The 24,016-nt window shown below is 42.1% G+C and overlaps 1 protein-coding gene across 1 annotated transcript in view; it reads right to left on the bottom strand.

The window, feature by feature from the left end:
• The window catches only part of si:ch211-246m6.5 (von Willebrand factor D and EGF domain-containing protein), a 222,272-nt gene that overhangs the window by 145,889 nt on the left and 52,367 nt on the right, over nucleotides 1–24,016 (bottom strand). Inside the window, exons 5-7 of the mRNA XM_067987197.1 lie at nucleotides 15,066–15,298; nucleotides 6,101–6,190; nucleotides 2,971–3,115 (exon numbers count right to left, since the gene is read on the bottom strand). Coding sequence (XP_067843298.1) covers nucleotides 2,971–3,115; nucleotides 6,101–6,190; nucleotides 15,066–15,298 — 468 coding nt within the window. The remainder of the gene's footprint in view (nucleotides 1–2,970; nucleotides 3,116–6,100; nucleotides 6,191–15,065; nucleotides 15,299–24,016) is intronic.

Genomic DNA, 24,016 nt, shown 5'->3' with positions numbered 1-24,016 from the left:
TTGGCAGTGCAGAATGAGTTGGGGAGGGTGGGGGGAGGGAGGTGGTCGTTGACGTGCACTGCGGAATGCAGGAGAATCAGTAAGCGTGCTCACTTTTGCTGACCTAGTTAGGTCACTGAAACACTTACTGCTCTGGACCCAAGTGCGGGATATGTTGCTGCTGTAGGTGACCTCCTCTGCCTCCTCGAGCCATGCCTTCTTGGTGGCAGAGGCCGGGTACTTCCTCCTCCTCACCTCAGCCAGTAGCAGCTGAAGCGAGGCATCACTGAATCTTGGAGCAGCCTTGCCTCTGTGCCGCTCCATTGGGTCATCTTGCTCTTTACTCCAGCAAAATCCATTGGAGCAATGGCCCTTTAAATCCAGACGCTCCAGCTGACAGCCTGTCATTGCAGGTGCACAGTCTGCCCACTGCGCAGCTTTCGGACAACAAACCCAGAAACAAGGCTAAGGGGCACCAATTAAATCATGACCGTGTGGGGAATGGTAAGTTTTTATTAGTCGGGTTTGCCGAGTGCCCATTGAACCCCCCACCACACCCACCGACCATCCCGCCACCCTTTTAAAATCGAGCCCCAGGTCTCAGGGAAGTTGTTCCACACTCTGTAGTCTGTAGTCCAGCTACTTAAAACTTTCCTTCTTGGGGCCACGCGTGTTCCTCCAGGGCCCAAAAGGGAAATGTAGGTCTGCCCTGCCTGGAGTCCCTCCGCATTTCCTGAACCGCTGACCGCCCCGAAACCCCTGTAGCCACCCCATCCCCGTGCTTACTTTGGGCTTGACGGGCTGCCTCTGGGGCACCCGACTTTCCACCGCTTTCTGTTGGCTTCCCGGCCGTTTTGGTCGGGAGGTCGGCCAGCAGCATTGATTGCCAACTCATTTTATGCTTAGGTGAGAATTCTTGGATCCAGATTTGTGTAAACTGCAGCTAAATCTTTGTATCTTAGCCCAGTTAATCATCCGTTCAGCAATTCAATCTAAACAACAACAGAGCCACTACTCAAAATCATTTTGCACAAGTGTTTGGACTTTCAAAACACAAAAACTTGGCAGATCATTTATCATATTTAACGTTCTGGGCATTAAAAGTAAAAATCGAGATCAGTTCCAACTCTGATGAAAATTTTTTATTTAATTTCTATGATTGGGTCTGGAATTCTACACAGTGGGAGTGAATTGGAGACATATTTTGATACATTGGGATTCCATGCTTGGATTAGGTGCTTATTCAGCTGGAGTTGGCAATAGTATCGCAATGTTACTAATATATTTCAAATTTAATTGTGCTCTACTTTGTATTTAAAGGAGCAGTGTTGTCAAGGTTAGATGTCAGAGACATGGTTACAAAACATGCTTTTTAACCCTAGCAACTTATTTTTATTTTGGTTTTTGAAAAGCAAAATTCACTGTGGTAGATAACATGATGGCACAGGAACAGGGATTTCTGGAGTTTGCTATTTCTGGCTGAGATACAGAATGACTCTACTTGCAATGTGCCTCTTTAAGTAAATGATATTTTCTGCTTTTTAGGCCATAATGCTTATGTTTATTTTTTGGCACAAATTAAAAGGTGCTGCCCACCGGGTGATCTCAGCTGTCAATGTTTCTTGCTTGTAAATGAGAACTGAAATGTAAATGCTCTCGAGAAATACCACTACAAGCTTTGGCTTTTATAACACAAAACTTTACTGGCTTTAGTAAAAGTCAAACTACTTACCATCATGTGGTATTAGTTAATGTATGGAAACAAACATTATCATTTCATTGTGAAAAATCTTAGACCTGGACAATCCAATTCCAATATCCATGTTTAAAGTGCTAAGTGATTTTAAAAAATATCCTTGCACAAGTGTGACACCTCGAAGGCCTAGTTTTGCTTTATTTAAGATTTTCTTTTAAAAAAGGGACTTTTACGGCAAAATTATAAATCAGAAAAGGGCAATCAGTTCTCCATTGTCGTAAGTAGTTCTGCACAAAAACTATAGCCAGAAGGAGAAAACGAACAACAAAAAAACATTATACCAGAATAAAGGAACCGGGGATGAGTGGACTGATTCAGTGAGGCACTGGCTGGGGGATGTGAACAGATTACCTGCTCACTGTCTTGTTCAAACAATGCTACGTTGCACATGGTCCCTAAAGGACAGAGCCTGGAAATTATCCTCTGCAACCATCACTTATGAATGCTTCATGTGTTCATATGAAATTCCACTATCCGTTATTGTAACAAATGGATTAGCCTGCTTATTTCGAACCAACAGATCTCAGAGATTTCCTATGAACGTGTTAAGCATTTGTATGCCATAACTTCCAGACCAGAGCAGATAATGTTGCAGTTCCCACTCTGTTATCAGAGAGATAGACGATGCATGCTGCTAAGTATTACATTATTTTCATGCAGCCTTTAGATACATTAATCCTAAACTAACGGCTGAACTTCTGTATCGGATTAAAATAAATGGGTTTTCATATGCAAGTCAATAAATTCATTGCAAATCTTCTCACAATGTCTCCAGAGTAAGCAACGGAGCTATAAAAATCGTAAATGGTGATGTACAGATGTAAAAGCATTTGATAGCAACGCTTAAAATGCAAAGCTCGTGGATAATGAAAATCTGTTCAAGAATATTCTGGCTGTACCTTTTTTTTTCATTTTCAGACAGTTTATTTGGTATTATTATCAAAGGGAATGAGTGAAACATTCTTGCCGAGGGCAGGGTAAAGCTAGGCTAACATCAGAGTGATTGAACAAATGAAGTACTACATGCGAGAGTGTGTTGCTTAATGAGAGCACTTAATATAAAACAACTTATTTTTGATTGTAAGATTTTGGGTATGCAGCATCGTGTTATTGTTTCTTTGTGGGTTTATTTTAAATAAGAAGCCATGTTTCATTAGTTGCTTAATCACTGTTCATAGCACATGATGTACAAATAGCACATCAGTGAGATTCACTCACAACCTTAAAAGTCTTACCTGAGTCATTGGTGGTTAGCTGCAAAGTTATTTTACAATTGTTTAGATTCTGACTATCTTCCAGACAAGAGATAGGGATAGTGCTGTGGATCAACAAAGAATGCTCCTTTCCATCTTCTGCGATTTGCAACGACTCTGGTTCAAACTGTTTGAAAGAAAGAGATTTCAAGAGGCAGCCTTTGGCAACTAGAGAAAAATGGTTCATCTCAAAACATTGTAACTCAGGGGAGAATTTAGTGTTATAAAGGCCCCCCAATAATGACTTCCCAGTTAATTATTTCCCAGTTAATTACTTCAGCGGCTAGTCCAAAAAGTTGCTTTTTGAAAGCCATTCATTTTTATTCCTGTATCGCTATTATGAGATCAAGTTTATCAAAGCCTACTGCATACAACTGATTTTTTTTCCAGTGTTTTTTTCATATTTACATTGGGGGTGGGGGTTATACAAGAAGTGTACATGCTGCCTGGACATGGTTTCATTGTGTAGAGGCCACAGTATATTTTTCTCAGTACTTGCAGGTAACTGCAGTGAGGGTCATACCTAGTTATATAGTGCTGTACATTATAGTATGGGATGCTCGGTGACAGGCCGGAGTCATCCTTCATCAGGAGGTGCTGGGAGGCCTCTCTAGTGCCTTCGAGGGCCTGTTGCAACTGATGTTTTACTGCAACATAATAAGGGGGCGATATATTGAAGGAACTCTATGGGTAGAGGGGATAGGTGAAATTTTGTGACTGACATAGGGATTGAGGTCTCAGCGAGTTTAAACAAAAATCATCCACTCTCTAGCTTATCATTGGGTTCCACAAGACTCAAAATCAACTGCAATGATTGCTTGAAATTTATCTGAAGTAGGAACAAGAATTTTTGCCATTAGGCCCAACAAGTCCAACACTTTTCAAATATCAATCATACCTCATATCTTTCAACGTTCTCACTTCAGAAGCACACTGACCTGTCCCATTTATAGGAGCCTAAGATTTATAAATAAGGGCATAAAATTCAAAAGCAAAGTGGCTATGCTAAACTTAGACAAATCATATGAATGTTGTGTTCACTTTTGGGCACCTTACTTTAGGAAGGATGTCAGGGCCATGGAGAGTGTGTAGAAGAGATTCACTAAGATGATGTCAAATGAGAGCTTTAGTTACGAGGAGAAACTGGAGGAATTGGGACTCTTTTCATTGGAACAAAGAAGGTTAGGATGAAATCTAATGGAGGTACTCAAAATTATAAAAGGCTTTGATAAAATAAATCAGGAAAAACTTTCCACTGGTTGGTGAGTTGGTAACTAGAGCACATGAGATCACCACCAAAAGAATGAAGGGACGGGTTAGGAGATTTTTTTTTACATAAAGGGTTTTTAGACAAAGGGAATGTCCGACCAGAAACAACGGTGGAAGTAGAATCCAAAATAGCTTTTAAAAGGGATGTGGATAAATATTTGAAAAATTGAAATAAAAAAATGCATGGAGAATGGGAAAGAAAACGGGACTAATTAGATAGCTCTTTCAGAGAGCCAGCACGGGTGCAATGGGCCAAATAGTCTCCTTCTATGCTGGGAAATTATATGATTCTATAGATATTATCTGCTTCAGTGGCCTTCCCTGGTAACTTTGTTCTAGAACTCGATCACCCTTCCCTTCTTGTTCTCAACTTACTAATTTTTACCTTATGTTCTTTTGTATTTGAACCCTTCACCACAGTTAAACAATTTGCCTAGGTTAATTTTGCTGTTTCCCTTTATAATCTTGATATCAATTATATCAACTCAAAGGCCCTGATATTTCCGGGAAGGCGGGGAAGGAGCAGGGGAAGGGAGGGGACTCGTAGCGGCCAGGAAACCCAGAAATGCGGGTAATGCAGAGGTCCTGTCAAATTTAACAGCAGGACCTCATTTGAATCTTATCCCTCCGTTTCCTGGCCGGCAGCCAGCCAGGTTGAAAGGCCAGCTGGCTGTGTGGCAGGAAGGCCTGCGCTGGTAGGCTGCAGCCGTGGACCGGAGAGGAGGGAGGAGAGTTAAAGTGATTGCCCAGAAGGAGGGGATGAAGAGATCATGGGTCAGAGGGGAGATCGTGGGTCGGGGGTGGGGAGGCATCAGATTGCGGGGAGGGAAGCAGATCACAGCAGGTTCGCTCGGAGGCCAGAGTAGCACTCCTGCTTCTCCTGGCCCACAAGCGATGCTGGAAAGGCACTTACCTATTGGATCTGGCTGTTGCCGCCTCCCTTCAGCTGCAGAGTTTACTGAGCCCTGGGGAATCCGTTAAATGTAAAAGAAAGTTACAATTTGAGGCACGCAGCCTCATTAGCATATTTAAATAACTGCCCAGTCTCTCAAAAGCAGGTTAGTCGCCCGCCTCCCAATCCGCCTCCATTAAGACCAGAAGTGGGCGCATCGGAGGGAGGTTGGGGTCGGGTTTCAGATTTTTTATATTTAACCCCCCCTGTCCCTTGCCCCTCCTGGGGGTTAAAATTCACCTCAAAGTCTCCTCTTTACAACATTTCATGATACCAACTCCCTTAACATTTTTGCATGACCTAAATTGCTGTTACAATGAATAACATTCACTACTGACCTCTGTATACTCTCAAGAGCAATAAGGATAGATTCTCTGGGTGCAGTGAATATTGGAAAATGGAAAGAAATTCAGGCAGGTTCCTTTATAGGCATGCCCTTCAATCATCGTTATTTTCCAATACTTGCTGTGTCCAGACAATTCATTGTGCCTGGGCGCAGACCCAAAAACATTTTCTCTGTGAGATTGTTCCTAAAATAAACTACTGCTTGGAAATGACCTCACCACCCCTGAAAAAACATGAATAGGAGAAAGTAAAATTTTACCTAAATAATTTTCCACCAAAAATTGAAGGAGTTGAATCAAATCACTGGTTGGGACTGAACTTTACACAGCTTCATCCTATACAAACTTTCCCAATGCTACTTACACAATAGAGCTGCTCTCTACCTTCTCCAACTGATATCAGGATATAATATCAGAGAATATTTCTCCTGTATCCACTCTTAATTTAAATTTGGCAACAGCACCTTACACTACTTCATTACAATGTCAGTGTAATAAAAGATATTCAGGTTTTGCAGCAATATAAAAAGAACACCATTTCATTTACCTTAATTCCAGCAAAGAATGGCTCGCTATCCCTGGACAGACTGCGAATATCTGGAGAATCTAGCAAGAAGGTTGATACACTACAGTAAACCTGGAAAAAAGAAAGCATAAATAGCAGAAAACCCAGACATCAGTTAGTCTTCCGAGCAAACATTTTAAGTTGATGCTTTTGGGAAGATACCATGATCCACGCTCCCAGCAGAGAGGGTGCTGATAGGGAGCACATCAAGACAAAACTGTGACCTTTGGGAGTGCTAGATTGCACAATTACCCTCATTGTTTCAAATTGGGCTGTTTTCCAAAGCTCTTTAGTCATGTTCTCCAAAAAATGCAGCTTCTATTGGCAAGCTGGCATGCCCTATGAACCAAAACTTGACCTTGTATGCACACCATCGGGGATAGCGGACCTCACAGTAGACAATGAACCCTTTATAGCATTGGGGTATATACTGGAAATAGCACAGCATCACACCTGATCCCTTCAATCCAACAAAAAAACTACACTTAGGTAGATCAGGTAGCATAGGTCAATAATGATTAGGTTTATTAGGAAGTAAAATTATACTGGAGCAAAAATAGATGAGTGGATTGATAGCAATACACTATGTAACTTTTTCAGGTGCATTAATCTGTTCTCCAAACCGAATATAAGGAATCATTTTGAGATATTTACGCTTGGCCAAAGAGGTGGAGAGTCATTTTCACCTTGGGCAGTAAACCAGCCGAGCAGATTGCCCAGCTATTATAGGACCGGTCCAATTTTCATTTCCATTCATTCCGTTTGCACGGTGTATCCGGGGTTTCTGCCAATCTTCCACCAAAGTTAGAGTGGCCAAATAGGAGAACCCCTGAGGCAATTCCCAGCATAAAAATTATTAAGGAGTCAGCACTCATTGTAGAATCATAGAAAGTTACAGCACAGAAGGGGGCCATTCGGCTGAAAAAGAGCTATCCAGCTTAATCCCACTTTCCAGCACTTGGTCCGTAGCCCTGTAGGTTACGGCACTTCAAGTGCACATCCAAGTACTTTTTAAATGCAATGAGGGTTTCTGCCTCTACCACTCTTTCAGGCAGTGAGTTCCAGACCCTCACCACCCTCTGGGTGAAAAAGATTATCCTCAGTTCCCCTCCAATCCTTCTACCAATTACTTTAAATCTATGCCACATGGTCACTGACCCCTCTGCTAAGGGAAATAGGTCTTCCCTATCCACTCTATCTAGTCCAGTCATAATTTTATATACCTCAATTAAATCTCCCCTCGGCATCCTTTGTTCCAAAGAAAACAACCCCAGCCTATCTGATCTATTCACCCAGCTAAAATTCTCCAGCCCTGGCCACATCCTTGTAAATCTCCTCTGTACCCTCTCTAATGCAATCACATATTTCCTGTAATGTGATCACCAGAACTGTATGCAGTACTCAAGCCATGACCTAACTAGTGTTTTATACAGTTCTAACATAACCTCCCTGCTCTTATATTCTATGCATCAGCTAATAAAGGAAAGTATCCTGTTTGCCTTTTTAGCTACCTTATCTACCTGTCCTGCTAACTTCAGGGATCTGTGGACATGCACTCCAAGGTCGCTCTTCCTCTACATCTCTCAGTATCCTCCCATTTATTGTGTATTCCCTTGCCTTATTTGCCCTCCCCAAATGCATTACCTCACACTTCTCTGGATTGAATTCCATTTGCTACGTTTCTGCCCACCTGACCAGTCCATTGATATCTTCCTGCAGTCTACAGCTTTCCTCCTCACTGTTCACCACACTGAAAGTTTTTGTATCATCTGCAAACTTGATGGGCATGATTTTGACCCCGAGCCGGGAAGGGGTCAGAGGGGTCACATTGCAGACGGGAAACCCAGAAGTTCGGGTTTCCCGGCCGTCCTTACGATTTTGATGTAAGGACGTCTTTTATTTTTTTTTTTGTCGGTTTGCGTCCGACTGACAGACAGCAGAGCAGCCAGGGAGAGGATGTGTTCAGGTAAGTCTTTGATTTTATGGATTGGGGGGGGGGAGGGGGCGGGGGCGGGGTCATGGGTGGGCACATGGCACTGATGGGCATGGGGGCGCTGGTGGTGGGGAGGGGGGGGGGGGGGGAAGTCAGTCATGGGGGGAGAGATCGGGGTCAGTCACCGGGGGGGGGGGGGGGCGCCTGGATCGGCAGTCATCATGGGGGTCTGCGATCATTGGGGGTGATCAGCACAGGGGTCCGCGATTGTTTGGGGGGGGTCGCGATCATTGTGGGGGTGGGGAAATCAGAGATTGGAGGGGGAGGGTCGTGATCATTGGGTGGCGGGGTGGGGGCGGGGGATGGGTCGCTGTAGGTAGGCTTGTTGGGCCTGGAGGAAGCACTTCAGCTCCTCTGAGCCAACAAGCTGTGCCAGAAAGGCACTTACCTGCAGTTTTGGGCTTTCTCACCACCTTTCACGTGGCGTGAAGGAGAAAGCCCGGAAATCCCGGCCCCCAGGGGTTCAAATTGCAAATCCTGCAAAAATGGAGGCACGCAGCCTCCTTGAAAGCTTTTAGTCACCTCGTCCCGCCCCAGACAAAACCCGAAATGGGCCAGTTGGGGGCGGGTCTGAAAAGGTTGCGATTTTGAATGCCCCCCTAACCCACCCGCTTTTCATTGTTAAAATCATGCCTCTTGATCAAGACCCCTACATTCAAGTCCAAATGATTTATACCACAAAAAGCAAATGACCTAGTACTGAGCCTTGCGGAACCCCACTGGAAACAGTCTTCCAGTCACAAGAACACCCGTCAACCATTACCCTTTGCTTCCTGCCACTGAGCCAATTTTGGATCCAACTAACCACTTTCCCTTAGATCCAATGGGCTTTTACTTTTTTGACCAGTCTGCCATGTGGGACCTTGTCAAAAGCCTTGCTAAAATCCATGTAGACTACATCAAATGCGTAAACCTCATCAACCCTCCTTTTTACGTTCTCAAACAATTCAATCAAGTTACTCAGACACAACCTTCCCTGAACAAATCCTGCTGACTGTCCTTGATTAACCCGGCCTTTCTAAATGATGATTTATGTTGTCCCTCAGAATTAATTCAAATAATTTGCCCACCACCGAGGTTAGACTGACCGGCTTATAATTACTCCGTCTATTTCTCTCTCTTTTTAAACAACGGTACAACGTTAGCAGTCTTCCAATCCTCCGGCACTACGCCTGTCGCCAAGGAGGATTGGAAAATGATGGTCAGAGCCTCTGCTATTTCCTCCCTTGCTTCTTTAACAGCCGAGGATACATTTCATGCGGGCCTGACTATTTATCTACTTTCAAAGATGCTAAACCCTTTAATACTTCCTCTCTCCCTATGTTTATCCCATTCAATATTTCACACTCCTCCTCCTTAACTACAATCTCTGCATTATCCCTCTTTTTTTCTGAAGACAGATACAAAGTATTCATTTTGAACATGATGTCAAGGTATGAATTGTTCTCTGCCCTACGGCTGATTAGGATCGCTCCAGATTGGAAAGCTGTTGAAGGAGCAGGAAGACAGCAGTTGATACTCAGAAGTACGGGTTTCCTGGACATCCTTACAATTTTGATGCAAGGGTGTGTTTTTTTTTTTGACTGTTTCCCGCCCGACAGCCTGATCGACAGGCTAGCCTCAGTCGGACGGGAGCAGAAGGAGGACACGATGATGTGAGGTGGTGCTCAGTCATCGTAGGTGACATTGGAGGAGGGGTACGGGGGGGCTCGGTCAACAGGGGGGGGGCGGGGAGGGGGAGGAGGGGGCCGAGCTCGCGCGGGGGTGGTTACTGCAGATAGGCTTGTTAAGCCTGGGGCAGCACTCCTGCCCCTCCAGGCCCACAAGCTGTACTGTAAAGGCACTTACCTGCAGTTTTGTGCCTTTTCGCCTCCTCTCATTTGGCATGAAGTAGAAGGCCGAGGAATCCCAGCCCCCAGGGGTTAAATATGAAGAATCTGTGAACCTGCCTCTATGAAAACCGGAAGTGGCTGGGATGGAGGTGGGTTTTAGATTTTTTAAATTTTTACTGCTCGCCCCCACCCCTAACCCACCCTTTTTTCCCCAATTAAAATCATGCCCTTCTTTTCAATAAAGTTGCATTTAGGAGTTCCAATTGTAGATGTCTGCAAGTTACAAACAGGGAGCAATATGGCTGAGGAAGTTTCAGACTGATCAAGATGACGGATGTAATGGGCAAAATTTTTATGAGAGACAGCAGAATGATAAATAAAATTGAACCAAGATGCAGTACCAGGCCCAGAAGGTAAAAAAAAATGTATGAAACCTTCTGTGAAAGCTAAAATTACATCAGTTGCTTCACTGGTTCAGAAATAAGGGTCAGAAAAGTGAAAAGAAGCAATGTAGTGAACACATTCTGGTTCAATGTCCGTGAGTATTTGCACTATTGTCCACCATAACTTCAGTAGAAGATTCACAAAAAATTGAGCGCTTGCCATTCATTCATTTGGGTGGCCTGTTCCTTTCATTTTATTCATAAAAATTGAACAAAGCATGTACAGTGCCAAGTATTTCATATTAACTGGCAGTTACGTCAGATTAGAACTGAAACGATAGTGGGATCATCACCTCCATCAAACCTGCATTAGCGACATTGCTTCTGTCAATGTTTTACTGATAGTTGGAGAGCTTAACATTCTGCCTGAAAGTTAAGATCAGTTCTGACTCAAAGTAAACATGTACCATAAATCGCCCCTGAACAATGCATAATGAGCTTCTCACTGTCTGACTTTAACAGCCATTTACCAAGGAGTTAATAAGCCCTTAACAAGGTGTTTCTTTTTCCTTTTTTTCTGCTTTCATTATTTACGTTTCAAGTATTTTAGTCAATAGGAGGAATGCTGAAAGAACTGCACGACTATCCAAACCCAGGCCCCAGAAGCAAAAGGACAACTTGCTGACCCATTATTTACCATGTCTCTTTAAGCAGTATTTTTAAAACAATAGTTATTACTGAACCACAGAGCCAAAATGTTTGAACTAGTTTTGTGACCAACTGTAAAACTCAATACCCCAGTATTTAAACCTACAAAAGTCTAACATTTTAATCTAACCTGCTGATTCTCTTTAATCTCACAGCCATACACCTGTGCAGAGAAGCAATTAATGTGGCTATTGACAGTAGTAAAGCACTTTATACCCTTTTAGTTCCATGTCATTTAACAAAAAAAAACGATTTTTAGGACAAACATATGGTATAAATCTAATAATCAGTGTCGAGTATGGAAGATCCCACTTGTGAAGACTCCCCTAACTTACTTACTGATGAAGCTATACAATCATCCTCACTCATGAGGTAAAATGGAATTCTATATTTAATGATTTGAACATCCTCGATCCACGGTGCCACAATTGTTTTTTTTTTTAGCAGCCACCAACTCATCAGCATCAGTCGTTGAGGTGGGATTATGTCAAACTCTACAGTATTAATTGACTCCTTGGAGGTTTTTTATGTCAGTAATAAGTTGCATTCCTTCCCTACATTGCATCAATGTGGCAAAAGTCTAACTTTCATAGGAGCAATTCATGTTGAAGTAATAAGATTCAAATATTGTACTCATTGAAAACTGGAATGAAACAAACACGACTGAACCAGAATAAATGTCAGAACCACAAAATGCAAGGCTACAAATAAAGCTAGTTTGTCATGGATATATTTATTGGGATCCATAATGGACCTAAATGCATAAATAGTCACTATGAGGGACCCAGTTTCAATATAAGTAAAATTATGTTTTCTTTGCCTGCGGTATAACTCCTACAGAAATTCAGTCATCCAGATTTATCCATGTCTCAATGTTTTAGGTGAGGCATCCCTGAATTAAACCCCAGAGGTTTTTATGTTCAGTATTTTGTGAAAGAGTTAGACAGATGCAAAAGAACACATGCATATGCTACAAGAGAAATCTAATGTGATTTGCAAAAGCATTGTGTTTAATGATACACTGAGCTAAGTCAATAACTGACTTTTACACAGAAATCTACAATAAATCTTTTTGATTTAATATTCAGATTATGAATAAAAATAGAATTGACATGGAATCTTGCATAACAAATGCAATTATATCCAATTAATTAGGATGGATGAAAAATTGCCTCCAACCAGAATTGCACATAACAAGAATTATATTATGAATGACTCAGTTTTTGCAAAATGGTACATTTGTGATTCCCAGCACTATTTAAGCAAAAAGCTCTTTATGGACTTTGTACTTGCAATGTATTCATTAACTATGGCACTGCAGAAATTGTAACTGTCTATCATTGGACTAAAAACATTAATTAACCTAATTATTAAAAGGTGGGAAGGGAATTCAAGTCATTTAAATAACCTGCCATTTCCCAGTATTTTAAATCCTTATATTTCCAGCAGTATGGTATAAATTCACCAATCCCATTCTCCAAGGGAGCGCAGCTTGGAAATAAGGATTACAACACTAACACTGATTCTCCGACCCACACTCCCTTTAGGTATGGCTTTATGCTCAGACCACAAGATTGGTGAATTTACCCTTAGATCACAAGATAGGTTTGGATGAAGGAGGCCCTTCAAACCATTTGATTTATCTTTTCTGAATGTGACCATCCAAATCAGGTTTTATTACTGCCAATTATAGAATGAGACAAAGTATAGATAGAAATAGTTTAAAAAAACACCACAGGGCACTGAAACATCTGTAGTATTCCAAACAGAGGAAAGGCTTGCAGTTGAAACATGTGAAGAAAATAAGTTAGTCAATTGGTACAAGCCAAGCCACCTTTTACATGAATATGTTAATGACAAGACCCAAGGGCGTTCAATCCCCTGAAGCAGCAGCAGGTCGGATATAGGAGCTGTGTTGAAAGGCAGAGCTGAGCTGAAAGGCAGAGCTGAAAGCAGCACTAGTTTTTCTATTCAGATACCCTCAAGTCTGCTAAAGATTTGTTTGTAGGGTCATGGAGCAGCATCTAGTTCCACAGTGGTTGATGTAACAGTACTTACAGTGTGTCATCCTGAGCAGGCCCCTCTGATAAATGGCTCCTTCCAAAGCTAAGGAAACCACACAATCATAAAATATGGACCATAATCTTAAATATGTTGGTACTGGAGATATTAAATTCTTCAAAAGAGTGTTCAAAAACAGGAAGAGCTGCACCAATGACTACGATTTTTTTCTGTGCATGAAATGGTAAAGGACAGTTGGCATGAAAGAGAAATAAGACTGGGCAAAGTGTTGACAAAAATTAACTATACTCGAAGAGCCATAATACATCAGAGGTTAATAAATAACTGCTGTATTTCAAAACAGACAAACATAAAATGTTGGCAACTTAATTATGCAACTCATTTAAACAAAATAATTAAGTAATTATTATGTGCACTATAGTACAAAAATGAAGTGAAAGAAAAGCAGTGATAGTGACTTTTGAAGAATTTAATATCTCCAGTAAGAACATATTTAAGATTATGGTCAATATTTTGTAATTGTGCAATTTCTTTAGCTTTGGAAAGAGCCATTTGTCAGAGGTGCCTGCACAGATTGACACTCTGGAAGTACTGGTACATCAACCACTGTGGAAGTAAATACTGCCCCATAACACTGAAAACTAAATTTTAGCAGGCTCCAGAGGGATCTGAATGGATAAACCAGCACTGCTCGCTCAGCTCTGCTTCTCAGCATAGCTCTCAGTTCCCACCTGTGGCTGCTCTGGCGGATTGAACGCCACTGGATTCTGTGGGCAGGAATTCTCTCAATAGTTTTGCAAGATCAGAGTTACAACACTGTAGGGCCGATTTTCTGACCACTGCGTGTAGTGGCATTCCTTTCCCTGGGGCAGCTGCAGGTAGGTCCTGAGAGCTACATGAGGTGGCCTGGGAGGGCAGGAAGAAGGATGAGGAAAATGCAAGCATAAACTAAAGGGGGAGGAAGAGAGTGCCAGCATGAAATGGGACAGAAGGGAAGAAGTGCCAGCTTGAATAGAGGAGAAAGGGGGAAAAGAGTGTTAAGATGAACTGGGGGGGGGGGGGGGGGGGAAGGGAAAAAAGTACTTGGGGCAATGGGGAGACGTGTGTCATAAACTGAGGGGAGGGGGAGAAGACTGACTCTGAGAACTGGACATGTTATCGTGACAACTGTATAAATAATTTAACAAATCAGATTTAGAAAACAGTACCATTACATGTCTACAATAGCACATAGTTTGCCAGCAAGAAATGAGGCAAAGTCCCCACAATTTTTGCCACTAAAAGAAATGGGATGTTGGGTATGTCTGTGCTTAAGTTATGACAAGTCCCTGTCCCACCGCACTCTCAGTGTAACTACATGTCATAGGTCTATGTTCAAAGCTGCTTTTGAGTTGCCAGCTTTTTTGAGGCTGTTTTTAATTTTCCATTTGGCATGTACGAAGACAAATTGTGGAGATTAAAAAAAAACAAATGCTGGAAGTCTAATATAAGAACGGAATATGCTAGAAATACACAGCAGGTCACATCTTAAAGTAGTAACAGATTAAAGTGCTGAATGGTGTACTGTGTATATATTTCTGAATTATATGCCACAGAGTTCTTATATGGCAAATTACAAACCTTGGTCATGCCATTAAGGGAAGGTGCTGAGAGTGGAAATGGTGGAGACTCTGGGGTCTCTCACACATCTCCTGGCAACCAACTTAAAACAGGTATTTACAGACCGTCAGGAGTGAGTTGCATTCTTGCTCACTTGGTGGCAGAATGATGCATGGGTTGGGAAGACTTCCTTTTTGTCACAGAACAACAATTTTCTTGTTCCAAGAATTTGTTAACAGGTGTGCATAAATGTGTCTTTATAAAGACTTATAAAATAATCTTACTTCCGGGTGCCGAAATTTTAATCACGGAGCTACGCAAAGATGCTCGAGAAAGAATTAAAAATGCTGCCTTGTGATTTGATACAATGGAGTGTTGGACTTTATTTCAAAAGATCTGGAAAACATTACCGTATCTCCCAGCCTTAAAGTAATCCCATCCATCTCCACAAAAGAGAACATCTGCCGGGTCGTGTCCCTCTTTATCTCTTCCTTCATGTGAAGTGGGGAAACCCGGGACCACACCACCATATATCCTACGGTACCGTTTATAGCTGGGCTCACATAAGTGCACTTCAGATGGATGCTGGTGCTCACTAACTCTGGGGTAATCAGCGGTTTGTCAGGCACATCAGGAAGCCTAGCTGGAAAAAAAAAGATAAGCATTGATGTTTCAGATGTAGTTACAAAACTAGCAAATTGGTTTTATATCACAGAATCATATAGAACAGAAGGAGGCCATTCGGCCCATCTTGTCTGTGCTGGCTCTTTGAAAGAGCTATTCAATTAGTCCCACTCCCCTGCTCTTTCCCCATAACCCTGCAAATTTCTCCTTTTCAAGTATATACACAATTCCCTTTTGAAATATACATTTGCAAAGCTAGCCTCACATATATTTTTAGATTTTTTAAAACTGTAACTTTCACTATATGCCAAAGACGAATGAATAACATGCATAGTTGTTTAAAAGGATAGCATCATTACGACAAGATGGCACGCTAATACATATGCAAACTGTTCCAGGAACTGGGCTAACATAATGGTAACAACTCTTTAATGCTGCCTGTCAAAAATAGACATATTTTTGCATAATGTAATGCTTCTAATTTCTGGTACACCTACAGAAGCTGGCTAAGCAGCATTATTGATAAAAACAATTGTCTATTCATACATAAATATTGAATATTGATTTATATATATATATATATATATATATATAAATTTAAAAAACTGCCAAACACAAAACTATTGGAGAACACAGGCTCCCATTTGCCAGTTTTAAGGTTCAAATGGCTTAATAGGTCACAGGACACAATAGTGGAGATACAGCACCAAGTGCCACACAGGCATTTGTTCATCCCTAGCTACAGTTTTTTAAAAATTCGTTTATGGGATATGGGCTTCACTGGCAAGGCCAGCATTTATTGCCCATCCCTAATTGCCCTTGAGAAGGTGGTGGTGAGCCGCCTTCTTGAACCGCTGCACTCCGTGTGGTGAAGGTTCTCCCACAGTGCTGTTAGGTAGGGAGTTCCTACCAAACAGCACTGATGAAGGAACGGCGATATATTTCCCGGTCGGGATGGTGTGTGACTTGGAGGAGAATGGCAAGTGGTGTTGTTCCCATGTGCCTGGTGCCCTTGTCCTTTTAGGTGGTAGAGGTTGTGGGTTTGGGAGATGCTGTCGAAGAAGCCTTGGCGAGTTGCTGCAGTGCATCCTGTAGTTGGTACACACTGCAGCCACAGTGCGCCGCTGGTGAAAGGAGTGAATGTTTAGGGTGGTGGATGGGGTGCCAATCAAGCCGGCTATTTTGTCCTGGTGTCGAGCTTCTTGAGTGTTGTTGGAGCTGCACTCATCCAGGCAAGTGCAGAGTATTTCATCACACTCCTGACTTGTGCCTTGAAGATGATGGTGGAAAGGCTTTGAGGAGTCAGGAGGTGAGTCAGGAGGTGAGTCACTCGCTGCAGAATACCCAGCCTCTGACCTGCTCTTGTAGCCACAGTATTTATGTGGCTGGTCCAGTTAAGTTTCTGGTCAATGGTGACCCCCAGGATTTTGATGGTGGGGGATTCGGCGATGGTAATGCCGTTGAATGTCAAGGGGAGGTGGTTAGACTCTCTCTTGTTGGAGATGGTCATTGCCCGGCACTTATCTGGCGCGAATGTTACTTGCCACTTATGAGCCCAAGCCTGGTGTTGTCAAGGTCTTGCTGCATGCAGGCACGGACTGCTTCATTATCTGAGGGGTTGCAAATGGAACTGAACACTGTGCAATCATCAGCGAACATCCCCACTTCTGACCTTATGATGGAGGGAAGGTCATTGATGAAACAGCTGAAGATGGTTGGGCCTAGGACACTGCCCTGAGGAACTCCCGCAGCAATGTCCTGGGCTGAGATGATTTGCCTCCAACAACCACTACCATCTTCCTTTGTGCTAGGTATGACTCCAGCCACTGGAGAGTTTTCCCCCTGATTCCCATTGACTTCAATTTTACTAGGGCTCCTTGGTGCCACACTCGGTCAAATGCTGCCTTGATGTCAAGGGCAGTCACTCTCACCTCACCTCTGGAATTCAGCTCATTTGTCCACGAGGTCTGGAGCCGAGTGGTCCTGGCGGAACCCAAATTGAGCATCGGTGAGCAGGTTATTGGTGAGTAAGTGCCGCTTGATAGCATTGTCTACGACACTTTCCATCACTTTGCTGATGATTGAGAGTAGACTGATGGGGCGGTAATTGGCCTGATTGGATTTGTCCTGCTTTTTGTGGACAGGACATAGCTGGGCAATTTTCCACATTGTTGGGTAGATGCCAGTGTGGTAGCTGTACTGGAACAGCTTGGCTAGAGGCCCTATCACCCTTAATCCTGTTTCTAAATAGATAGTCATTCACTGTTTTTTAAGTGTTAAATCAGTAAAACATTAATTGATTTATCTGGGAGTCTATTGCACATATATCCATTGAAGAATTATGCAGGCTTATCTGTACAAAAGCCGAGGAAGAAATACTTTTATAGTAGACATACAACTGTGGAAAGATAGAGCACAATTGTGCTATTTTACCCAAAATACGCTGCAAAAAGAGTCCGCAACAGCACTTCCTGCTACAGAAACCATGTAATGTTATAAACTCTATTATTGCACATCTCAGACCCATTCGGAATGCTATTCGACAGCACGGGGCCCACCATTCCAGCTCTTGAATGCTTTAGAATTCAGGAATTAAATCTCCTTTTCACACAAGATTACCTCTTAAATTAAGAACGTATACTTCATGATAACCTGAACTGATTTAAACTGGGCAAAATTCAAGTACTTTTGAATTGCCCTGAAATGATTCGATTTATGCCACTTCATGCTAACAATTTGGTTTGTTGCAATAGAAGCCACCTTGAGAATTCCCTACAACCATATTAAAAACAATATTATGTGGGGAAGGCCGCCTGCCACTTATTTGCTGCCCTGCCGCATGTAAACAATGGTGAGAAGGCAGGGCCCAGCAACCTAGCCACTAGTAAACCCCAGGGGCTGCCTGGAGAGGGATGGCAGTAATCCCTGGTGCAGTGGCAGAAGGCCCACTGATGCTAATAGTGAGCGCATCTCCTTCTCCTCAGGCCCCCAAGCTTACCTCAGTCCAATGCCTAAAATAAATTGAATCTGCTGCTCTTCAGGGTTCTGTCCCATTGCAAAACCATCTAGATTTTTCTTGTTGACAGTGGCAGGCTCTATTTTGGTGGCACAGATCCAAAAGTCTGCCGAGTGAATAATAAGCCCTAATCCAGGAAGATGGGTCAAAGTCAAAGCGGCAGTCCCACTCCAACACTTCTCCAGCGGAAGGAGGGAAAGCCAGCCCATGCTGTGCCAGTATTTTCCCCTCCCTGCTCCTTCTCTACTCACTCCTCTAACCCATGTACGCACTAGTCCACAAAATCCTCACCCAGTTACTCGTTACACTCCCCAAAGTATGCACTACCCCCTTTCAAATCCTTACAAACCCTGTCCCAAATCCTTACAATCTGTATCCCAAACGACATTACCTCTCACTTTCTGTGACAAATGCAACAGATCCATTACCTTATAAATCACCTTAGAACGTAGTATTTGTTGCGCCCATTTTTCGGTTATAAAGTGGATGCAAGGCATACCAATTTAGCAGTCGGACAGACTGTGCCCAATCTGCATCTGCTCAGGATTCATCAGCGGACCCTGCAGCTTTAATTGAAGGTTAAAAAAAAAACACCTTTCTGCGGAGCCAAAAGGAGCAGGACTGCTCCCTCCGAATCCATAGTCCTGACAATCGCTCCCCCAACCCCCCGCCCCATTGCCAGCTCAGGCCATCCCCCAGAACTTAGCCAAGGGCCGCTGCTGGTGATTTTTCTCGTGGGGCAAGTTACCTGTGGAGGTGAGAAAGGTGCCGGCAGCCTTCCCTGAATATGCAGATGAGGCTCGAGGACCAACTACTGCCAATCCGCAGGCATCTTGGTTCGGACGTGCTCTGCATCCACAAACAGGCCCAGACCAAAATCAACCCCCATATTCTCCAACTTCCCTGAAGCAATGCCACAGGAGGTTAACAAGTGGTGATTAAGTACTCAATTCATGCCGCCCTTTAAGTTCCAAGTGTAATTTAATTCTACAGTGAGTTGCAGAACTAACCATCAAATTTTAATTAAGTTACTCGATGTAACTTATGGAAAAAAATAAAATATGGTCTCAAATTTACTGCTGGTCATTTTTGGAGATAAAAATTTACTGCTTCCAATTTTATGCAAGCATGCTGTAATTCTGTCATTTTTTTGTGTGTTCTAGATGCAGTACTGTACAATATTTATTGCCTGTGGTACCAAAGTACAGTAGCATGTCCTGTTTTGACATGTTTAGAGTGGCTGGCAATGAATATAAAAATGACTTTTAATTTTATTTGTAGCTCAATGGAGCTATATAAGTATGAGGCTGAGACCGTTTGCTGCACAATGCGATTCACAGTCAGTAGCACTTCATCTAAGCTGCAGGTGTGAATAACTCTAACACCCAGGAGAAAGCTGTATTGATGTGCGCTTTCATGCATGCAGAGAGCTCCACTACCGGCAGGTAAATTTGGAATGTTCTGAAGAGCCCATGCGGGTTTGCTCGTTTTTGCCAAACATTAAATAAAAAAAGCTCTACAAATTTGTAAAATACCCAGCAAGTCTAAAGATCCCCACGCAATGTCAAGGCAGTCTCAAGCCATTGCACACTGGAGTTAGATTGGGGCCTGGTGCCAGAGTTATTGCAGTAAGGCAAAAGTAGCAGCGTAACTGGAGTTGGGCTCACTATGTTGGATTAAAAAAATGTTTGTTTATTCTTTGAAAATAAACCATCTCAATTTGTTCCAATGGATTTATAAGAAATAAAGAACTTTTGTGTATACAGCACCTTACCACATCCTCAGGATGTCCCATAGCACTTCAAAGCCAATTAATTCCTTTTGAAACCTAGTAACTGTTATCATGTAGGCAAACACAGCAGCCAATTTGCATAACGCAAGGTCCCACAAACAGCAAATGAGACAAATGGCTAATTAACCTGTTTGGAGGCAGTGACTGAGTGATGAATGCTGGCTAGGACACCAGGAGAGCTGCCTGCTCTTCAAGTAGTGCAAAGGGATCTTTTCTATCCACCTGAACAGCCAGGCAGGTCCTCACTTTAACGGCTCTAGGACCTATGATGTACTTAAGAAAAGATCTATTGCCATGTATTAAATATCAGCTTTAATCTACTATTATTCAATTGTTCTACTCACCAGCGCAGAGATCAGAAGGGGCATATATAATATCTGTCTCTACATGGTCAATGGATAAACAGGAAGGACCTCACATAATACAAGAGACATTCTTTTTCCTTGGTTCTGAAACACTGCAGTAAATTTGTCACAGTGAAAGTAGTTAGAAAGAGGACCAATGCCACTGCTGTCTCAGACACATAGCACAGAACAATTTCTGCTCCAGAAAGATGTAATCCCAATTTAACAGGTCATTTATCACTACCTTCATCCCAAAACAAAGAAAGGTATGGTGTTTGTCCAGGTATCATTTCTCGCTTTCACAGCTGAGTTCTTAAACCAAAGTCTGACTGAGCTTCCAAATCGAATTAAGCAGAGAAATAAGACAAGCATGACTTATAACAAATGGATTACTTTGGCTAGGCAAGAATATAGCATAACGTAGCAATTTTTTTTCCACAGTAACCCAAGCAGCTGATGTTCCGGATCAGAGATCAAAGCCCCTAACTGAAATCAATGTATTCTGTGCAAGCTTACAGTTTATACACTTATCATCTCTATAAAACCTTAGGAAACCCTACCAAAATTCAACCCAACATATCATTACAACAACAAAGCCTCATGGTACAACCTCTATGTGGGTTTCACTGGAGAAAATAACAAAAAACAATTGCGATGGTTCTGCAGAGGCAATATTAACTTTATGAATGTTACGACCTCTATACATTGTGCTTGGATTCTGAAGTGCCCTTTTTTTTGCTTTTTAACTAAAACATGTTTTTAAAAACAAACAGATTTCTATAAAACTGGGTGGGTAGTTAAGTCTCTAAATCGCTTGACCAAATTTACATTATTTTCTAAAGAGAATGTTCATAAAGCTCCATTCTATATCATGGCTGCCTCATACAATCTTAAATTGATCCCAGTGAGTTTCACTATCTGTCAAAGCTGAGAAACAGTAGCCAAAATGATTTTACAATGGAAACTGTTTCCATTTTACCGCCTCGAATTTAAAATTCTCATCCTTGTTTTCAAATCCCTCCATGGTCTCGCCCCTCCTTATCTCAGTAATCTCCTCCAGCCTAACAATCCTCCGAGATCTCTGCGCTCCTCCAATTCTGGCCTTTTGCACATAGTCGATTTTAATCGCTCCACCATTGGCACCGTGCCTTTAGCTGCCTCGGCCCTAAGCTCTGGAATCCCCTCCTGAAACCTCTCCGCCTCTCTGTTCTTCTTTATGATGCTCCTTAAAACCTACCTCTTTGACCAAGCTTTTCGTCACCTATTCTAATATCTCCTTATGTGGCTCGGTGTCAAATTTTGTTTGAAAATGCTCCTGTGAAGCGCTGAGGGACGTTTTACTACGTTAAAAGTGCAATATAAATGCAAGTTGTTGTTGTTGTTGTCTTCCTGGTCTCCTGATACAAAATTAAAGGCCTGGTACCGTGTTCACTCAGTCACGGGCTAAGCATGACACCTGCTTGATTCTGTGTTGGGATTTCAAAACTATTCCCCAGACAACGGTAGGAGAACCCACTGTAAGACTGGTCTATTCAGAGATATATGTTCAATTCAAGTTTTAAAATATTCTAATCATTCTATGCACAAGAATATTTCTGGAGTTTAGATCAGACACAACATGCTGCTCATCACTGCAATTCCTCCTGACCTAGGAAACCAACTACAGACTATATCCGTCTATTTGAGGTTAGTCTACATAATTATCAAACTTATTACTTCACTACAATTCCTCTCAACAAAAATAATAAATCATAGAAGCAGAAAATAATTCAATGTTTTTCACCACTAAATACTTTGCTGCTATTGTACTGTCAGACATTAAAGTATTCAACACAGTTCCAGCTCACACCCAACTAATGGAACATTGTTTTGTTTCTAACCTGCTTGGAAGCAGTCCAGCAAGCATTACAACACATCTGAATAAAAGACTCTTTGCTTTGCTACCCCTAATTGGTTTGTTCTGTTGTTAACTCAATTTTCTTTTATTTCTGGACTTCGTTAGTAAAGCTCATTCCAAACTGAAACTTCAATATAAATGAGCCCTTGCAATTGTGGCTGTCTCAAGATAAATGCCCTGTTCAAAATTGCCACCCTTTAATTTCAAAGCAAGTACAATGCTCCAGGCACAGGAAATGGAAGGAACGAGTGCATGAAACACCTGGATTGTATGTAACCAGCCAGGTGCACGGAGTGATTCAACCTTATGCTTAAGGAACTAAATCTATAGTGATAAGTATCTCTGTCACCTGCTTACTCACTGCTGGTAATGTAATGTTATCAAGAGAAGAAATAAGTGAACACATTTTACAGGTCACCATGCCTCTGTAATCCCACTCTATACTAGGTTGGTAAATGAGCCAAATCTCAGGCTGAGCTAACAAAATAAGAATGGAAAATGTCTAAAGTGCTGGAAAGTTGGTGAAAGCATTTGTTTTCCTCATAAATGAATTTTCAGTATTTCTTTTAATTTCATTTTGATTTTCTTTGAATAAAATGTTAATTTTTTGAATGAAAATATTTGTTGACATGGGCCATTGCTGACAAAGTCAGTGCTTCTTTTTTTTGAAACTGGGCAAGTCACAATCAAATAAGAAAGAGAAAAGGTTGATCAGGCCTGATCTTCCCACAGGCCATGAATAATCAACCTTATCTTGGAATCTATCTGACCTATTTAATCTTCTGACGGATTTGGTAATTAACAGCAATTCTGAATTTTCACTTTAAAAAAATTATGTGATGATAAACACCTTCCTTTTAAGTATATAGTGAAACTTTCCAAGGCCTAGCAACACTGGCAGGATCGTGCATGCAGTAGGCAAATTAGTGGAAAATCTGGGATGTTATGCTTGCAGTTTTCCATCCATTGACATTAATGGACAGAAAGTCAAGGGCCAATGCACCTGTGATTTTCTGATAAGTTGCCTGCTGTGTGCAAGGCCCCTGAAAGTTCCGCCCAGAATGAATGTGTATTTTAAATTCTGTTTCTCAGTAGTGAGAACTCCAGCTGTGCAAATTCACACTCTGATCCCCCCACCCCAGCTAAGACAAAAAAATTGCATCCCGCCAACACCTGCCAAAGCAAAATTAGCCCCCTCTCCGCTGAAGCAAAATTCATACTCAGACCCCCTGCTGAAGTAAACTCCCACTTGCCCCTTCTTCCTTCCCTCCCCCTACCCCTCATCTCCCTCTCTCTCTCTCTCTCCGCCCCTCCCCTCTCTCCCTTTCCTTCGTCCCCTGCCTTGGTTTAATCATCTCTCCACCCTCTAACCCTGCTTGACATGAAAATGGACCCCTGGTCTTGACTCCCCGTGCGTAATGCAATGGGAAATTGACTAGTGTAATAGTAACAATGTACAGTAGTATGCTTAGTGGCTTTTGAAGTTAATACTTTTAAATATATTAAAATGCATCACATAATGTTCTACTCCTAAGTGATAAACTTTAAAAAAAAATGCACAGTTCAAAAATATCCCGAATTTAACATGACACATACTTTGTTGCCACCATTTGCAGATTACTTTCTTATAGGAGAAAGGATAAAACCTATCTATCCAGGAGTGGACGTCATGGGTGCAGCAGGATTCC

Source organism: Heptranchias perlo, chromosome 7 (assembly GCF_035084215.1).
Source record: "Heptranchias perlo isolate sHepPer1 chromosome 7, sHepPer1.hap1, whole genome shotgun sequence".
Lineage (NCBI taxonomy): Eukaryota > Metazoa > Chordata > Chondrichthyes > Hexanchiformes > Hexanchidae > Heptranchias > Heptranchias perlo.
This window is presented reverse-complemented; position numbering and strand designations above follow the sequence as displayed.